We start from the raw sequence: 19465 nt of genomic DNA, 5'->3' as shown, positions 1-19465 counted from the left end.
GAAGACCTAGTCTATTTATTCCTGGGGCAATCGGAAAGCCAGTGGGGAACAGGTGAGAGCAGGAACTGACAGCAAACCCCCGGTATCACACCCAGGGAGCCGGCTCTGCCAGCCGCAGCCAGGACACTTGGGAACCGTCACCTGGGGCTTCCCCAGGGTGGTCTATGAGCAGAGTCTGCTTGTCCTTCCTAGATGGGCTGGGCCAGGGGTGTTCAGAGGCCCCTGGGCTGGGGCTCAGGAGACCTGGGATCTAGTCCAGCCTGAGTCACTGACCAACAGTTGGACCTTGGGTCAGTGTCTTGCTTGGCTTCAAGAAACAGAATGACAGAATGAGACAAATAGTTGTGTGAAGTCAGGATCTTACACTTGTTGCCAAGACAGCTAGAACTTTCTTTAGCCGTAAGTAGAGGCAGGTCCCAACACCTAGTGATGGCATCAGCCAACACAGGCCGGATGCCCTCACAGTCACCTCCGACGTGGACGGTGACTTCCCGTGTGTCTTGGTGGCAAAGATTCTTCCTGCTAATGCAGGAGACGTGGGTTCGATCCCTGGGTTGGGAAGATCCCCTGGAGAAGGAAATGGCAGCCCACTCCCGTATTCTTGCCTGGAGAATCCCATGGACAGAGGAGCCTGGCAGGCTACGGTCCATGAGGCCACAAAGAGTCAAACATGACTGAGCGTGCACACACATGCAGGAGACACAGCCGTCCCAGACAGTGAGTTCTTATGGTGGGCACAGTAGGATGGGGTTCCCTGAGGAGGCTGGCGGTAGGATGGGACAGAAGTTTTTGCAAAGGCTTTTTTGGTACCTTGAGAAGGGGCCGAGGCAAAATGTGAACCCAGGGCTATCTTATCCCAAAGACTCAGTGCTGCTGAGTTAATGGCTGTGGATCCCCGGAGTTGGCAAGATCCCCTGGAGGAGGGCATGGCAACCCACTCCCGTATTCTTGCCTGGAGGACCCCATGGACAGAGGAGCCTGGCGGGCTGCAGTCCATGTGGTCGAGAAGAGTGGGACACGACTGAAGCGACTGAGGACGCACGCACGTGTCCACAGGTCTCAGAAGCGACACTGCTCTTTGGGCAGCATCCGGGCTCCGCACCTCTGTGCTGACCTCCTTTCACTCTCCTGTTCTTCAGTGACTCAGCTCCAGGCCCAGGAGTGAGGTCTGGGCTCGTCTCTCTTCAGAAACAGAACCCCAACCCTGCCCTAGAAAACATGCCTTCTGCCACATCCTGGCTGCTATCCAGGCATCGACAGCACCCCAGATACTCACAGAGGCAACTGTCCTCCTGGAGCGATTCCAGGAAGAGAATGGAATCAAGGTCAAGAGCAATGTGCTGCTCCAAACTCTAGAACATGACTTGACAACTAGCATTGGGCAAAGGAGGATCCACCCTTGCTTCAAGCCTCCTCCATTCATGACTTTATTAACCAACACCTGCAACTTGCCAGAAAACAGACATCACATCACTACATGGGTTCCAACATTCCTGAATGCGAGTTGCAGTACACAGCATTTAATTGTGAAATAATTAATAAGATTCTGTGTAATTAGCAGAGACGTGGATTGGTCTCAAGATCTTCATACAGATTGAAGTCAAAAGAGGAAAACAAGTATCGTGTATGTGTGGAATCTAGAATAATGGTACAAGTGATCTTATTTGCAAAGCAGAAACAGAGACACAGAGAACCATGCATGGATGCCCAAGGGGAAAGAGGCGGGCATGGGATGAATCGGGAGATTGGGACTGGCATATATACACTATTGATACTGTGCTTAAAATAGACAGCTAATGAGAGCCTGATGTATAGCCCAGGAAACTCTGTGATGACCTAAATGGGAAAGAAATCCAAAAAAGAAGGGATATATGGAAACATATAGCTGATTCACTTTGCTGTACAGCAGAAACTAACATGACATTTTAAAATAATTTTTTTTTAAAACCTGGAAAAAAGATTCTTTGCAGCACATACTAATCCATTCCTTAATCTATATTTTCTTCAATTAAAGAATGATGTAGCTGATGCCCAGCTTGAGTGGTTGTCTAACCTACTAAAATGTTGCAGTCCACAGTTGGGAACTACTCAGAGACTGCAGAAACCCCCAAACTCCAAGGGGCGACATGGGGCTGGGAGGGGAGCATGCGGTACCCTGCCCCCTCTTTTGCTGTTGTTCAGTCGCTCAGTCTTGTCCGACTCTTTAAGACCCCAAGGACTGCAGCGCCCCAGGCTTCCCTGTCCATCACCATCTCCCGGAGCTTGCTCAAACTGATGTCCATTGAGTCAGTGATGCCATCCAACCATCTCATCCTCTGTTACCCACTTCTCCTCCCACCTTCAATCTTTCCCAGCATCAGGGTCTTTTCCAATGAGTTGGCTCTTTGCAGCAGGTAGCCTAAATATTGGAGCTTCAGCCTCAGCATCAGTCCCTCCAATAAATATTCAGGGTTGATTTCCTTTAGGATTGACTGGTGTGATCTCCTTGCTCTCCAAGGGACTCCCAAGAGTCCTCTCCAGCACCACAGTTTGAAAGCATCAATGGGAAAAAGAAAACATTTAGAACTCTGGTCACTGCACAGGTATTTTTGCTGTAGCAGGATCTTCCCTGAGCTCCTAACTCCGGTCTCAACCTTCCTGTCCAGCCTCCCCAGAGCAGACCTGGGGAGACAGATATTCGTAGACACAGATCTGAATACTCTCCTTCCATGCTCAGGACATGGACATGGTGCTCAGTGCACTGAGGATAAAGTCCTGAGTCCTCAATGCTCACAAGGGACTGACCCTGCCCCTCTCCCACTCGCTCCAGCTCCCTCGTCCGTCTTCCACACTCTCTGGGGCTCAGCCTTCCTAAAATACAGTTCAGCCTCATCCTTGAAATATTAGCTCACATATCCCCTCTTCCAGGAATCCCTCCCTGAACACTCAAGGCATCTCATGACCTCCCACCCTAATCTGGGCTCCCACAGCCACTGAGTTTTTACCCAAACCTGACCTCTCTGAGTCATCATGGTCTTAAAGATGGTCTGTAGCCCTCTCTGATGCTACTGAGTAATCACTGCACCTGTAGCAGCCTCTAACTCAGGGCTTGCCACACAGCTCATTCTCAGTGAATCTTTATTGCCAGGCTCTTAAATGTGTCTGTCATCTATTTTAGACTAAAAAAATAAGGGTCGGGCTTCCCTGGTGGCTCAGTGACAAAGAGGCGGGAAGAAAAACCACTGCGATGAGAAGCCTGTGTCCCGCAACTAGAGAGCAGCCCCTGCTCCCCTCAACTAGAGAAAAACCCGCACGTGGCAACGAAGACCCAGCATTGCCAAAAATAAATAAATAAATAAAATTATTTTTTTTTAAAGTCCAGAAAGTAGAAGACTTAGAGGATCTGATGGGAAAGCTGGCGAGTGGATTCATCTTGGGAGAGTGGGAAGGACCCCAAGGATCCCTATTTGCAAAAGAGGCTGCAGTGTCCGGGGTGAGAGGGAGGCTCTGGTGGGGAGGGGGAGGAGGGGGCCCCATGGGTCTCCTCCTGGCTCTCAAAGAATTGACATCATGTTTGACAGTGACGTGACCAAGCTCACATCTGAAACGTGTTGCTGCCCCAGGGCCCCAGCGTGTCTCTGCAGGCCTGGCAGGAAGACAGGAGAGCTGATGAGAGCAGGAGCTTCTTTCTGGGGCAGGTGGGGGCGGGGCTTCGGCGGCATAGTATAAAACCAGCTGCTGGGATCTGCTACACTTCCTTCCACTCCACCGCAGCCAACCCAGAGCCATGACTCCACGACGCTGCATCCTGGGTAAGAAGGACCAAATCCCGACTCTCTTGGAGCCCAAATCCAAAATCAGCCTCAACGCCATCCTCGCTTCAATCCATCACTCCTCGTCCCTAGCCCCCGGCCAGACAAGGGACTCCATCATGGCAGTACCCCTGCCACATCCCCAAGGGCGTGCTGCCTGCTCAGTCGCTCAGTCATGTCCAGCTCGTTGGGACCCCATGGACTGTAGCTCTCCAGGCTCCTCTGTTCATGGGATTCTCCAGGCAAGAATACAGGAGTGGGTTGCCATTTCCTTCTCCAGGGGATCTTCCTGACTTAAGAGATTGAACCTGTGCCTCCTGCATTGGGTGCTGCTGCTGCTAAGTCGCTTCAGTGGTGTCCGACTCTGTGCGACCCCATAGACAGCAGCCCATCCCTGGGATTCCCCAGGCAAGGCTCCCCCATCCCTGGGATTCTCCAGGCAAGAACACTGGAGTGGATTGCCATTTCCATCTCCAGTGCATGAAAGTGACAAGTGAAAGTGAAATCGCTCAGTCGTGTCTGACTCTTAGCGACCCCATGGACTGCAGCCTACCAGGCTCCTCCATCCATGGGATTTGGCAGGAGTGTTCTTTATCCCTGAACCACTTGGGAAGACCAAGAGCAGCCCCATCCATGTCCCTGATCAATTTCCAAACTCATGCCCAATGCTGTACATTATGACAGGCTCCCACCCCAAATCCTGGCATCTAAATTTTAATATTGGTCATGGACATAACACGACACCAGTGTTAGCTCAGCTGCCTTTAACGCTTGACTCCAGCTGAGCCTCCTGCTCTGAACTCTTCCCTCCCAGGGAACACCCACATCCCTCAGAACCCCAAACCCATTTCTCTGAGTCCTGCCTGCCTCCTCTCAACTTCCACAGACCCATAATCCGCAGACACCTAACACAGGTCTGTTTCTAAGCTTTCCCTGAGCCTTGGTCAGGACAGACACCCCCTCGGACCCCCCCTCCTCTAGGTTGGGCTCCAGTGGCTGCCCCATCCACTTTTGAGGCCAAGCATCATCCCTTTTTCTCCCACAGCTGTCTTGGCCGCTGTCTGCATCCTTTTGCTTCTCTGCTCACATGCTGCCCCAGGTGAGCCCAGGAGGGACGCGGACGCTGGGGGGTGGGGTGCCGCTCCCAGAAGACCCCAGCCCAGGACTTGCCCACCCCGCTGCCAGGGTGACACCACCTCTGTTTCCTCCAGTGTCCCCCACAGGCACTCAGCTGTTGCTGTGCCAGTCACAAGAGCAATGCGGGGACCAGTTCTACGACCCCCGGCAGGACTGTTGCTATGACGATGCCGTGGTACCCTTGGGCAGGACCCGGAAGTGTGGAAACTGCACCTTTAGGGTCTGCTTCGAGCAGTGCTGCCCGTGGTTGGTCAACAGGCCCCAGGAGTCCTTCGTGGTGAAGGTGAAAGGTCAAAATTGTTACTCGGCTGTATCCTCAGATGATCGGGTTTGTGGCAGGTGAGGTTCTGTGCCTTCCAAGGGAGGAGGGGGCACGGAGGAAAGGGGGGCCTGCATACTGGTTCTATGACTCATCTCCCCCCACCGAGTGCTTTTCTGGGTCCTTCCGTCCTCATCCACCTACTCTATTCCATCCACCAAAGACCCTGATGCTGGGAGGGATTGAGGGCAGGAGGAGAAGGGGACGACAGAAGATGAGATGGCTGGATGGCATCCATCACCAACTCAATGGACATGGGTTTGGGTGGACTCTGGGAGTTGGTGATGGACAGGGAGGCCTGGCGTGCTGCAGTTCATGGGGTGGCAAAGAGTTGGACACGACTGAGCGACTGAACTGAACTGAACTCTCTGTTGCTTCTTTCTCCTTTCGTTTTTATTTCTATTTCATCCTCTTCGTTGGTCAGCTTGTGTTTCTCTTTTCTACTCCTCTGCCCATAATCTATCCATCCCTCCCTCTGCATCCATCTCTCTCTTGCTCCCCCGCTCTCTCTGTCTTTCTTCAGTGTTGGCTGATCAGAGGTCAGTTGGATGCTGTGTCCTGAATGAGCCTGGAGAGATATGTTGTCCCCTTAGTTCTGGGACATGGAGTGGGTTTTAGAGGGATAGGAGACACTCAGATTCAATCCCTCCCTCCTTATTCTGTCTCCTTTGTAACAGTCATCCTAAATCTATCCTGAGTAGGGAGACTGGTCCCCTTTCTGTGACCATGGACAATCGTGAGAGGTTACTTTGCTGTTGGATGTCCCCAGGACCCTGACCTCTCACAATGACCCCTGTGACTAATACCGTGAGGGATGATCAATCCCCAGGCTGGACCTGGGGACCCTTAATGAGATCCGTGATTCCCCTTGGCATTTTCTCCACCAGGAGCAAACCAGGAGGCACTCTGTGAATTCTGCAACCTTACATATTCTATCATGGCGGGATCGATGCAAACGGAGTCCTTTCTCCACTTCCAAAGGTGGCAAGATAACACCCACTTTTCCACTTAAGAACAAGTTTCAAGTTACCATGACCTCCTGGTTGCACTGAATAAAAATTCCATTTCAATCACAAGTCTCCGCTTTCTTGCACTGATCTCGACAGGGTGTGGCACAAGGTGGGGGACGCGACTCACAGGCAGGGAGGGACGGGGTCTTCGGCGCGGAGCCCGAGTCTGGACTGGTCTCTCCCTCCCAACCCCCCAACCAAGGAGGGAGGGTGGGTCGGCGCGCCCCCTGGCGGGCACTGGGCCCAGCGCGGGGCGGGGCGCTTCTGAGGGTGGACCAGGAGGCAGAAAGAAAAGTCTCCCCTTTCTTGGAAATCCACCCCGGGGCTGGACTTTGTACCGACCCAGAGATTGTGGTGTGGGGGTTGGAACTCTCACAAAGGAAGAATTTGCTTGTCTCCAAAAAGGATTTCCTAGAAAGAAATCAAAATTTGCGCCTTTATAAGATTCTGGAAACGGAGGTATCTGAACTTAGTAAGGCAGAGCACAGGGAAAGGTCAGAGTGGTCGATTGGTAAGACATTCCTCCTCTGGAGTCAGCTCTGCTCAGAGAAGGGCCTGGAAACTTCTGGAATGTTTGGACCTTTAACCGAAGGTCATTTCAGCCCAGGCCTCTCTAACGGCCACAACCAGTGACACCAGCCTTCCACAAAGGTTTAGAACAGAAAGTTGGGGAGAGGGCTGATTGTCGGAGGCCCGTTTGGGGGCACACCCAATTCAGGGCCAAAAGGTATCACTTTATTCTGTGTAATTCTGATATAAAATTGTTTTATATCAATATAAAATTAACACATAAGAAAATAATTTCCATGTCTTTCACAACTCAAAAAGTACACTACAGAAGTCTGGGTCCAGGAAGGGACGGGACTGGCCCATGAAGTAAGTGCAAGGAGAGAGGAAGGAGTTTGGTTCCAGGGTGGGGAGGTGGGTTTGGGCACCCTTTCAAGTCATTCTTCACCAGAACGTTCCAGAAGGGGGCTGGGTGCAGATGTGGCTGGGGCCTTCTCTGGTAGTCCAGTGGTGAAGACTCCACCATGTGTAAAATTGATAGCTAGTGGGAACCTGGTGTAGAGCCCAGGGAGCTCAGCTCTGTACTCTGTGATGACCCAGAGGAGTGGGATGGGGGGATGGAAGGGAAGGCCAAGAGAGAGGGGATACATGTATGCATAGAGCTGATTCACTTCTTTGTACAGCAGAAGATGACACAACATTATAAAGCAATTATACTCCAATAAAAATAAACAGAACAGAGACTAGAATAGAACTAAGCAGGCTTCCCTGATGGCTCAGAGGTTAAAGCGTCTACTTCCAATGCAGGAGGCCCAGGTTCGATCCCTGGGTCAGGAAGATCCCCTGGAGAAGGAAATGGCAACCCACTCCAGTATTCTTGTCTCGAGAATCCCATGGATGGAGGACCCTGGTAGGCTACAGTCCATGGGGTCGCAAAGAGTCGGACACGACTGAGGGACTTTACTTTCACTTTCTAAAAATAAATATAAATAAAATGAAGTGAAAAAAAAGAAAAAGACTCCTCCATGCTTCTACTGCAAGAGGCACCATGCCATCTCTGGTCAGGGAATAAGACACTGCTGCTGCTGCTGCTAAGTCGCTTCAGTCGTGTCCGCCTCTGTGTGACCCCATAGACAGCAGCCCACCAGGCTCCCCCATCCCTGGGATTCTCCAAGCAAGAACACTGGAGTGGGTTGCCATTTCCTTCTCCAATGCGTGAAAGTGAAAAGTGAAAGTGAAGACGCTCAGTTGTGTCCGACTCTTCGCAACCCCATGGACTGCAGCCTACCAGGCTCCTCCGTCCATGGGATTTTCCAGGCAAGAGTACTGGAGTAGGGTGCCATTGTCTTCTCCTGAATAAGACATTAATTATGAAAATAATTATGAAATAATTATTATTTATATATTAATTAATTATGAAAATAATTATTATTATGAAAATAAATTAATTATGAAAATTATGAAAATTAATTAATTATGAAATTAATTATGAAAATAAAATTAATTAATTTTATTATTTATTAATTAATTATGAAAATAAAATTAAATTATTATTTAATTAATTATGAAAATAAAAATAAAGAGAAGATCAGGAGGTGGGGCTGCAAATGAGGGGGTAGGAATGTGGGACAGGGCTGTGGGGGTGGGGCACTCAGAGTCTAGCCCTGTGAGTGGACCCCAGACTCCATTCAAACATGGGAACCAGAGCTCAGTCTAGGAGATCAAGGGCCAGGCAGCACAGGTTCGTAGGTGAGACGCTCTGGTAACTTCAGGTTGAAATCTTGCCTCCAAGTGTCCCTCAACTTTTCCTCTTTGTTCTACCCTTTCCCTGTCCTTCCCAGTTGCCTCTTTTCTCAGTCTATGACCTCAGGATTCAGATCCACCCATTTTCTCCTCACCAGCAGACTCCAGTTTCACTTACTATAATGTTGACACAGAGCTTCCCAGGTGGCTCAGGGGTAAAGAATGCTCCCGCCGATGCAGGAGACGCAGGTGCAATCCCTGCATTTTGAAGGAATCAGGAAGATCCCCTGGAGAAGGAAATGGCAACCCATGCCAGTATTCTTGCCTGGGAAACCCCAGGGATGAGGAGCCTGGTGGGGTCGCAAAGAATTGGATATGACTTAGTGACTAAGCAATGGTGTTGACAATCCCTTCTGGGTGAGATTCTGGAGGAGGGAGCTGGGTGGGGAGACTGGTTCTAGATTCTCTTGCTCCTTTACTGGAGGAGGAGGCGGTAGAGGAGGGGCTTTGAAAATCGCCTCTGCTTGGGATAGGAGGACCGTCCCCATCATCTCTGAGGTGCCGTGGGACCCCCCCCACAGACACCACCAACTCAGCACAGAGACACTTGGCCCAGAATGAGAAAAGTTCTAGTGTCTGTGTGACCTCCAGTCCTGGCATGGGACTTGAAGCGGCCTTGGTTGGCGCATTTCTGGGTCCACTGGGGCCTTGACGAAGATTGCGGCAGAGTCACCCCCTTGGAGAGCTTGTGGAATGATGAGCTCATCGTGTTTGAGGGAAGATTCCCATTTCTGGAAGATGGAGGTGACCATGGGAGAGATGGTGCAGGGAAAAAACTGACTGTTCTCATCCTCCATTCTCTACCCAGTCACCATGACTGGATTGTTCATGGGCTCCTCGCACTAAACCTCTTGAAAAATGTCCATTGGTGCGGAAAGTGCCTTCCAATATACTAAGTATTTTATTAAAAATTCCACACCTGTAGGGGCTTCCCTGGTGGTCCAGTGGTTGAGTCCAAGCTTCCAATGCAGAGGTCCCAGGTTGGATCCCTGGTCAGGGAACTAGATCCCACATGCCGAAAGTAAAGATCCCGAGTGCTGCGACCAAGACCTGGTGCACCAAATAAATACAATTTTTTTTTTAATTAAAGGAAAAAACAAACAAAAAAACAAAAGCCTTTCCTGGCTCAAAGGAACAGAGCTCCTTGGAGAAATGACTGGTCTGGGAGCTGAGGCAGGGAAAGCACAACCTAGGCTGAAACATTTGGGGCCAGAAAGTGTGAAAGGGAGTAGACAGAGAGTGACAGGGACTTGTCAAAAGGACCTTGCCCCACAGTTTCTCATCACACATGGCCCAAAGCTGGCTCCAGGTGCTTGCTCTTCACTCCGCACCCCATCAGGAGATGCGCGTGCGGCGGCCTTGGCGGGCTGGGCGATCCTCGGTACCCATCTCAGCAGACCAGCGCCTCCATTGCGCGAAGGTGGCTCTCATGCAAACCCCTGACTCACACACCTAGACTCCTTGTTCCGCATTTCCAGACGGGTCGGGTGTGTGGCCAGCCTCACCACTGACCTCACGCATTCGCTTCATATACTTTGGTCCTGGTCCAGCGCTTGGAATCCCCCAACCCACGTCCACAAGTACAACTCACGCGGGGTGCACGGGGCACACTCCACCCCAGTCCCGACCACATACCTGGTCGCTGTGGGGCAGAGCAGGGAGGGAGAGCAGTTATGTCACGGGAGAGACAGGCCCCCAGGGAAATCACAAAACAGGACTCCTTCGAGGCTAAGTGACCCACCTGAGACTAAGGGAGAAAACGCGCGGCGACGCGTGTGGACAAACAGGGTCGGCGCGCCCTCTGGCGGCGAAAGTGGGGACACACGGGGAAGGATGCTCCATCTCCCACAATGCCAAGAACAATCCCCAGGTTAGAGCTGAAGGTGAAATGAAACTGTATTTCATCCAAGTGAAACACAGTGTACCAGGCTTTTCAGAAGTAGTTATTCGTTTCCTTACTTACTGTCTGTCTTCCCCACATGAACGTGAGTGCTGGAAAGTCCTGTTTTGCTCACAGCTGAATTCCTAGCACCTACAACAGGTAAGTGGGACACACAGCGGGTGCTTAGTAAGTTATATGGACTGGAATTAACAATTTTGCCCTTGGATTCAGGCTTGAGTCTGACTCCGAAGGGCAAGGCATCCCCAGGAGCTAAAATGTGCCCGAGTCCCCATTTCTGGACATGGTCTGGGACCTCGAAGCCCCCGAATTTGCTGAACAAGTAGCTCAGCCTTTTTCTGAAACTTGGGCATGGGCCTGTTCCCTGAGTCAGTGATGTTAGGGGATCGGGAGTGCACCTCTAAACCTGAGGAAACCGCTCTATCTCTGGGGCTGTGGACAGAGCAGGGGCAAGCTGGTGGGGTGCACAGGTGGCCCCCATGGTGGGATGGGGGAAGGGCATTTAGAAAAGAAGAGGGATGGTCTTCAAGTTAGGAGTGGAGGGGCCTCCTGTCTGAAAGTCTCCATGTTCCTGGGTAGAATTCCAAGCTGTCAGGGAATTCTAAATTCCAGTGGGATCTTCCAGCCTCCAGTTCCTCCCCATTCCTGCAGGATGGGGAGCTGGGAGCACCTGTGAATGGAGGTTGCTTGAGTAGCCCAGGTAAGGGGAGAAGACGCATATAGGGAGTCCTGAATGGGGAGGAGGGAGGTGTGAAAGGAGAGCAGTCCCCTCCCCCAGTAAAAAGGAACTAAAAGCAAGTGTTTATCACATGAGTATCGCAAATTACTGGAAGACTGACAGGGGGTACCCTCACGATCCAATAAATGTGAGAGAAAGCTGCCCCCCTTCCCCCACCTTATCTCCCCAGAGTGAACCTAGGACTTTGGCAGAAAAGAAAGTCCACTTTGAAATCACACCACCCAGAGTCGTTTGACAGGGACTGTCACTTTGCACGTATCTTTCTGTTTTCTTTTTTGGAGGTGTCTTTGTGAAGAGGGTAGATCATATTTTGTTTAGCAGCTGTTTGCTTGGTGTAAAACTTTGAAAAACTATTTATTGGGACTTCCATGGTGGTCCAGTGGTTAAGAATCTGCCTTCCAATGTAAGAGATGTGGGTTTGATCCCTTGGTCGGGGGACTAAGATCCCACATGTTGTGGAGCAACTAAACCCTATACCACAATGAAGATCCCATGGAAGACCCAACGCAACCAAATAAATCAATATATTTTAAAATATTTATTTATTTTGGCTGCACCGGCTCTTAGCTGTGGCACCTAAGATCTTCACTGCAGCACCCATGTGGGATCTAGTTCCCTGACCAAGGATGGAACCCGGACCCCCTGCATTGGGATTGTGGAGTCTTACCCACTGGACCATCAGGGAAGTTCTGGGTGTATAACTTTTAAATCTTTAGCAATAGGGTGTGTAGGCCTCCATCTGTACTCTATTAACCATTGTGTGAGAGGCAGCCCCAGTGTTTACAACAGCCCTGTGAGGGAGGGACTGTTGTGAAGTCCATTTCACAGAGGGAGAAAGTGAGGGTGACTCAACCTGTGATATTCATATGCGTTTATTGCCAACTGTGTGCTTAGAACTTAGGATATAATGGTGTGTGAGAGGGGGAAATGATAGCCCATTTTTTACCTTTAAATGGGGCAAAAGTACATCCTGTACTTCTGGGGACAATCTCGTGTTTACCCACTGATGCAACGTAAATATTAAGGGCTCCCTCATTCACTCTGAGGTGTCATGGTTTGGACAATAAATTACATGATGGCCCTTCTTAGAGACCGCACTGTATGGGAGAAACAAAGATTAAAGAATGAAACAGGGAGGTTTATAACTCCAGTTGTGACAAATACAGAGATGGAAATAGTGTGGGGAAAGTAAAATAGCAGGGTTTGTCTTCGTCCAAGATATCAGAAAGGCAGTGTCAGTCTGAGAAGGCGATGCTGAAGGACTAGTAAGTGACAATTAGGATGGAGCAGGTGAGCGGGGAACATTCCACGCTTGGGAACATCGAGGGAAACGTAAAGACGCTGCTTTGTGTTTTAATTTTTTTTTTCACATCTACACAGTGTTTTTATTTTTATTCAAACTATAAGCAAACAGCAAAATTAACACAATATTCACCAACTCCAGACCCGTTTTCTTTTTTAAACCAAAGTGTGATCAATTTAACAAGCACAGACTTTCAGATTCTGATAACCTCTTACCCAGCCCTGCTGCTCGTCTAGATGGCCAGGCTTTAACAGCAAAGCAATTTCTTCTACGGAGCTTTTTCCAGTATTGCTCTTTAAAGGAGCCACAGTGGGACACTGACACGCAGTAACCAGCCTGAGACGTTGGGGGTTAGTGGACATGCCGGCCCCTGGTTGTCTTGGTGAGACAGAGCTGTGAAAACACATGCCAGTAGGTACCTTCACACACAATTCTGTGCTCAGGCTCACAAAGGCAGAGACAGTCAATCTCTTTTTTGTTTTCAACCTCCCTTAAAGACTCTTTGAAGTTCTGTTCTAATACTGCAGACCTGGTCTTTTTACCAGAATTTTTTTCTTTTTTTTTTTTTATTTTATTAAAAAAAAATTTATACATGTGTTCCCCATCCTGAACCCTCCCCCTCCTCCCTCCCCATACCATCCCTCTGGGTCGTCCCAGTGCACCAGCCCCAAGCATCCAGTATCGTGCATTGAACCTGGACTGGCATCTCGTTTCATACATGATATTTTACATGTTTCAATGCCATTCTCCCAAATCTTCCCACCCTCTCCCTCTCCCACAGAGTCCATAAGACTGTTCTAGACATCAGTGTCTCTTTTGCTTTTCTTCTTTAAAGTCTGGGTTGTTGTTCGTCTATTAACATTTGGATAAACTGCATCACAGTACCAAAGAATCCCCCACCAAAACGGAGTTCAAATTTGATCAAAACATAACCCCCCTAAAATTATACAATACAGGCAGAAGGAAAGAAAAGTCACCCTAAATCTAAATCTGACCACTCAGGGCTTAGGCAGAGAGATGGGGGAAAATCTACATGCATCACTAAACTGAAACACTGTCTGGGAACTCTGGGACAGTGTCCATCTCCTCTACTTCCCAGACAGCTGCTCGTAGAGCTTGGGCACATAATCATCCCATTTGGCCTGGTAACACGTGCCGGCCACTGGGGCCCCAAGCTCGTACTTTTTGCGGAAAGAGGCCACCTTGAATTTGCCACGGTGGTCTCCAGATCGGTTGCTGAGAATGGGCTCATCACACTTCAGTGGTCCTTCCTGCTCATAAACCAGCCAGACGTAGCAGTGCAGGCCTGTGCCCTTGGGAGGCCCAGAGCCCACATAATCGGAGAGAACCGTGCCACTGCTGATGTTGTTGCCCTTCATGTTGACCACCAGGAAATGGTGCCATTCCCTGTATTTGGGGTCCTTCCCGCTGGGAGCATCCGGATCTGTCAAGACCAAGGTGTACAATTTACCTAGACCAAGGCCATCCCATGTAGTGCTGGTGGGCCAGTTTTTAACCTGGGTGGGTGTCAGCACTTTGCCCAGTTCGTCGACCTCCGCCCCGCCGTATTCGACCTGCAGCGGGTGCTGCGGCCGCTCATCCATTTCCTGCAGGCTCAGAGGCCCGGGCCACTTGCTGAGGTCCACCGGCATCGCGGAGCCGAGCGGGTCAGATAGCAGAGAAAGTGGCTTGTGGACTCCTGCTTTGTGTTTTAAACTTGTTCTTGCTAGAATTACCATTTAATTGGACTTCTATCATTGTTGCTATAACAAAAAAACAAGTATTTTTTATTAACTGCAAGAAAATCTCGAGGGGATTTCAGTTCAGTTCAGTCACTCAGTCGTGTCCGACTCTTTGCGACCCCATGAATCACAGCACGCCAGGCCTCCCTGTCCATCATCAACTCCCGGAGTTCACCCAAACTCACGTCCATCGAGACGGTGATGCCATCCAGCCATCTCATCCTCTGTCATCCCCTTCTCCTTCTGCCCCCAATTCCTCCCAGCATCAGAATCTTTTCCAATGAGTCAACTCTTCGCATGAGGTGGCCAAAGTATTGGAGTTTCAGCTTCAGCATCAGTCCTTCCAAAGAAATCCCAGGACTGACTTCCTTCAGAATGGGCTGGTTGGATCTCCTTGCAGTCCAAGGGACTCTCAAGAGTCTTCTCCAACACCACAGTTCAAAAGCATCAATTCTTCGGCGCTCAGCTTTCTTCTCAGTCCAACTCTCACATCCATACAGGAGCACTGGAAAAACCATAGCCTTGACTAGACAGACCTTTGTTGGCAAAGTAATGTCTCTGCTTTTGAATATGCTATCTAGGTTGGTCATAACTTTCCTTCCAAGGAGTAAGCGTCTTTTCATTTCATGGCTGCAATCACTATCTGCAGTGATTTTGGAGCCCACAAAAATAAAGTCTGACACTGTTTCCACTGCTTCTCCATCTATTTCCCATGAAGTGATGGGACCAGATGCCGTGATCTTAGTTTTCTGAATGTTGAGCTTTAAGCCAACTTTTTCACTCTCCTCTTTCACTTTCATCAAGAGGCTTTTTAGTGCCTCTTCATTTTCTGCCATAAGGGTGGTGTCATCTGCATATCTGAGGTTATTGATATTTCTCCCGGCAATCTTGATTGCAGCTTGTACTTCTTCCAGCCCAGCATTTCTCATGATGTACTCTGCATAGAAGTTAAATAAGCAAGGTAACAATATACAGCCTTGACGAACTCCTTTTCCCATTTGGAACCAGTCTGTTGTTCCATGTCCAGTTCGAGGGGGTTTATACCGGCTGAATTAAGTATTTTAAAAATTAAACAACAGCTGATGAATTAAATATTTTAAAAATTCAGCTTCCTAAAACATAGCGAATAAATCTAATTTCAGCCTATCAAAAAAGTACTCAAGTAATACTTTATATAAAATAGGTAACCAACAAAGCCCTACTGTGTTGTACAGGGAACTATACTCAATATTTTGTAATAATTTATAAGGGAAAAGAATCTGAAAAAGAATATCAACACATATATATGTAAATATGTGTGTGACTGAATCACTTTGCTGCACACCTGAAACTAATACAATATTGTAAATCACCTAAACTTCAATTGAAAACTTACATGCGACTTCCCTGGTGATCCAGCGGCTAAGACTCTGAGCTCCCAATGCATGGGGTAGGGGTTTGATCCCTGGCCAGGGAACTAGATCCCACATACTGCAGCTAAGAGTTCACACCTGATGCAGCCAGATATTTAAATAAATAAATATTTTTAAATTACATTAAAAACATTTAAAAGACTCAAGTAATACAGTCCCAACTGTTATGGGCAATATAACAATTACCCGTTGTTATAAATTGCTCTAAATGTTCGCAGGGGCATGTCTCATTTTTAGGCTGACAAGACACAGAATAAATAAAATTCTAACAAGGGAAGTCTTCATCCCACCTAGCTAATGACTGCACCCTAAGTTTCGTTAAGGAATATGTGTAAATATTTCTGTCTTTTTTACAAAAGGTTAGTTGAGTGTTTTGTAATCCGAAAGTTAAATTACAAGGTTGCTGAATTTCTTCAAATTCCTCTTTGTACAGAGTCCCCTGGGGGCAAGGTAGTCAAAGTTTCTTCATGGACAGCGAAAGGGCAGGGTGGCTGGGCAACTCCGGAAGAAGGTCTTGGCCATGATCGTGGTGAGGCTGGGGTGGAAGCAGCCCATTCTGTAGGCCATGGTGAGGAGCATGGGTCTCATCCTGAGTCATGAGGAGCCATGGAAAAAATAAGTCTGGGTTTTTGATTTGAGCCTGGGCCTCACAGGGGCCAAGGTGCATGATGCAAGGTCATTGAGAAGGTAGGAGCAAAATCCAGGTGCGAGAAGATGGTAACTGAATCGGAGTGGAGAGAGCAGAAATAGACAGGAGTATCCTGATTTATCAGATATTTAGGAGACGGACTTCCCTGGTGGTCCAGTTGTTAAGAATCTACCTTGCCAATGCACGGGACACAGATTTGATCCCTGGTCCTGGAAGATCCCATATGCTGTGGAGCAACTAAGCCCGTGTGCCACAACTACTGAGCCGCACACTCTAGAGCTCGTGCTCTGCAACAAGAGAAGCCCCTGCTCACAGCAACCAGCAGAAGTCCATGCTGAGCAATGAAGACCCAGTGCAACCAAAAAAAAAAAGTGGGGGGGTAGTATTTAGGAGATAGCAGCATCATGACTTGGGGATGGACTAAACAGGCATCCAGTCATTCAGTAACTATCTATCGAGCATCTGCTTGGTGCTGGGCATCATTTTGGGTGCTGTTTTGGGGAGAGGGTAGGAGATGGTCAAGGATGGTGCTCAGATTTATGGCTTTTGTAACTGGAAGATGATCATATCATTCTCTCAGACAGGGACTCCCAGAAGAGGGCCAGTTCTGGAGGAGGAAATCCTCCATTTTGGAAATCCTGTGTTTGAGGTGCCTCTGGAGCACCCCAGTGGAGATGTCAAGTAGGCAGGTGGATACGCAGATCCAGGATTCAGCTGAGAGCTCAGACATAAAAATAGGAAAATTGTCTGCCTTTTGGTGTGACTGAAGCTATTGTCTGGATATGGTCACCTGGCAGAAGAGTATACTGATCGGGAAGGGAAGAATGAGTCTGAAAGTGAGAACAAAAGACCAGCCAGAGAAGGAGAAGGAAAATCAAGAAAGTCTTAGGACACAAAAGCTAGAGGAAGTGCGCATTCTGAGGAGGAGGAAGCGTTCAGCTCTGTCCAATGCTGTCCAGTTGCTCAAGGTTATTCAGTGGCAGAGCTGAAATGTAAAGCTAGGCTCACACCATACGCAATTATAAATTTTAGCCCAGGTAAAGGTCTAAAAGTCACACACACAGTAACGTCTTTTTAATAGAAAATGTTTTATAATCTTATTTGTGGAAAGATCTTCTTAAGGTAAGACAGAAAACAAACTATTTTTTAAAAATTTTAATAGACTGGAGGAAAAGATTTGCAGTACATAGGGTTAAATCCTCATATGCAAAAACCCAACAGGAAAATGATTAAAGAAATAAGCAAACAGTTCCCAGAAGATGGACACAAACATCCATTAATATGTAAAAAGATATGTAAAATATGTCTAAGGTTGAGGAAATGCAAGTAAGACAATAATGAGATACCATTCCTTGGACTGATCACATGGCTGGAGAAACGAAACACTAAAACTTCTTTAGGAATGCCATTAAGCAATACCTAATAAAATCTAAAACGTAGCTTTTTCCTGACCAGGATATTTGTCCATGGTGTCCTCATGGTATGCAAAGTAACAGAGCTCTCCACTATTCACTCTATTAACTATCAATTCTATTAATTGTATTAAGTCTATAAAAAGTGCATTTGTACCCTTTTCTATATGTACCTGATTCTTTAATGCTCTATAAAGAACCGAGACACAAAATATACATACTCAACAACTCAGCAACCCTAGTAATGGGGTTGTTTTCTTTACTTTGCAACTTGATAAGAAAAGGCAATCCAATTTTTTTTTAATGGTCAATGGAAAATTAAAGACAACTGACCAAAGACACATCCGAAATGGGCAGCAAACAGAGAAATACAAAATCCCTCAAGTGGTTATAAAATCACCAATTAATGTTCCAAAGAGATTCCACTTTATACCCATAAATTTAAGAAGTGATAACACCCACTTTTGGGGTGAGTGGGGGCTCCAATACATTAGTAGTAGAAATATGAACTGTTAACAGTCTTCTGGGAAAAACAATCTGGTAATATCTATTAAATACGTATACCCTTTGACCTAGCAAGTCTATATGTATGATTTATAAACACTCCACTGTGTAAGGCTGCTATGTCTGACAATAATATTTTGTGCAGCACTGGGGGTGGGGGGTGAAGAGGGACTGAAAAATCTTCAAAGAAGAAATTATATCCGACTTCCCTGGTGGTCCAGTTGTTTAAGAATCTGCCTACAAGTGCAGGGGACACGGGTTGGATCCCTGATCCAGGAAGATTTCACATGCTGAAGGGCAACCGAGCCCGAACACCACAACTACTGAGCCTGCGCTTTAGAGCCCGTGAGCTGCAACTACTCAGCCTGCCTGCCTACAGCCCGGGCTCTGCAACGAGAGAAGCCACTGCAGTGAGGAGCCCGTGCACTCGAGAGTGGGCCCTGCTCGCCAGAGAAAGTCTGAGCGCAGCAAGGAAGACCCAGCACAGCCAAAAATCAAATTTTAAAAAGAAATATTATGTAACTTTTATGAAAGACAGATTAGAACTATGTAGATGTTGCCCTGGAGAGATGCCAATGAAATATTAGGTGACAAAAGGCAAATCGATGCTATGGTTTTGATTTTACTTTTGTCCATACATGTATGTTTGTAGGAAGCAGAATGTGGTTTGGAGCTTAATCTCTGGAGTCTGGAACTTGTGGCAACATCCAGGCATCACCATCTTCTCCCTGAATGTAATAACCCTTTTGTGCCTCAGCTTCCTTGATTATAGAAAAGGCAGGGTTAATAATATCTGCCTCACACACCTTGCCGGGAGCACGCACTGAGATCATTCATGAACATGCTTGAGGATGCCTGGTGAGCCATTTAGCGATATCATGAGGTATAAGCATGATCCACATAAGCTTGGAGGATACGGTGGAAGAAAATATACCACACTCGTCTCATTGGTGACCTCGGGTGGGTGGGGCTGGACAGAGGGGGACACAGCTGATTAAAATTTGTGTCAATTCAACTTGTTACAGCCAGCATACATTATTTTTAATTTTTTCCATTTATTTACTTTTGGTTGCACTGGGTCTTTTTGTGGCGAGCAGGCTTTCTCCAGTTACGACCAGCAAAGGCTACTCTCTAGTTTTGGTGCACAGGCTTCTCATTGCGATGGCTTCTCTTGTTGCAGAACCCGGGCTCTAGGCACATGGGCTTCAGTCGTTGCGGCCCATGGGCCCTAGAATAT

General features: G+C 48.1%; 2 protein-coding genes and 1 non-coding gene across 3 annotated transcripts; 2 read left to right on the top strand and 1 right to left on the bottom strand.

The window, feature by feature from the left end:
• The first annotated feature begins 3419 nt into the window (after window positions 1-3419).
• On the top strand, window positions 3420-6303 carry LOC133229873 (insulin growth factor-like family member 1). Its single transcript, XM_061386631.1, has 4 exons — window positions 3420-3791; window positions 4837-4890; window positions 5003-5267; window positions 6135-6303. The coding sequence occupies exons 1-4, from the start codon at window positions 3767-3769 to the stop codon at window positions 6157-6159; spliced, it is 369 nt and encodes a 122-aa protein (XP_061242615.1). The 5' UTR covers window positions 3420-3766; the 3' UTR covers window positions 6160-6303.
• A 1226-nt stretch (window positions 6304-7529) lies between these two features.
• On the top strand, window positions 7530-7602 carry TRNAW-CCA (transfer RNA tryptophan (anticodon CCA)). Its single transcript has one exon. It is a non-coding gene; the product is annotated as a tRNA-Trp (tRNA).
• A 5724-nt stretch (window positions 7603-13326) lies between these two features.
• LOC133230816 (phosphatidylethanolamine-binding protein 1-like) lies at window positions 13327-14176 on the bottom strand. Its single transcript, XM_061388748.1, has one exon. It carries the CDS (start codon window positions 14159-14161, stop codon window positions 13598-13600), a length of 564 nt encoding a protein of 187 aa, XP_061244732.1. The 5' UTR covers window positions 14162-14176; the 3' UTR covers window positions 13327-13597.
• Window positions 14177-19465: the final 5289 nt, after the last annotated feature.

This window comes from Bos javanicus, chromosome 18, assembly GCF_032452875.1.
Source record: "Bos javanicus breed banteng chromosome 18, ARS-OSU_banteng_1.0, whole genome shotgun sequence".
In the NCBI taxonomy this organism is placed as follows: domain Eukaryota; kingdom Metazoa; phylum Chordata; class Mammalia; order Artiodactyla; family Bovidae; genus Bos; species Bos javanicus.
Note: the sequence above shows the minus strand (reverse complement) of the source record. Positions and strands in the feature narration are given on the sequence as shown.

Excerpts from the sequence above, each read along its gene's own strand:
- LOC133229873 (XM_061386631.1), top strand. The coding sequence starts at position 3,767 with ATGACTCCACGACGCTGCATCCTGG. Across the intron at positions 3,792-4,836 it reads TCCACGACGCTGCATCCTGG|CTGTCTTGGCCGCTGTCTGC; the intron begins GTAAGAAGGACC and ends TTTCTCCCACAG. Across the intron at positions 5,268-6,134 it reads GATGATCGGGTTTGTGGCAG|GAGCAAACCAGGAGGCACTC; the intron begins GTGAGGTTCTGT and ends TTTCTCCACCAG.
- LOC133230816 (XM_061388748.1), bottom strand. The coding sequence starts at position 14,161 with ATGCCGGTGGACCTCAGCAAGTGGCCCGGGCCTCTGAGCCTGCAGGAA.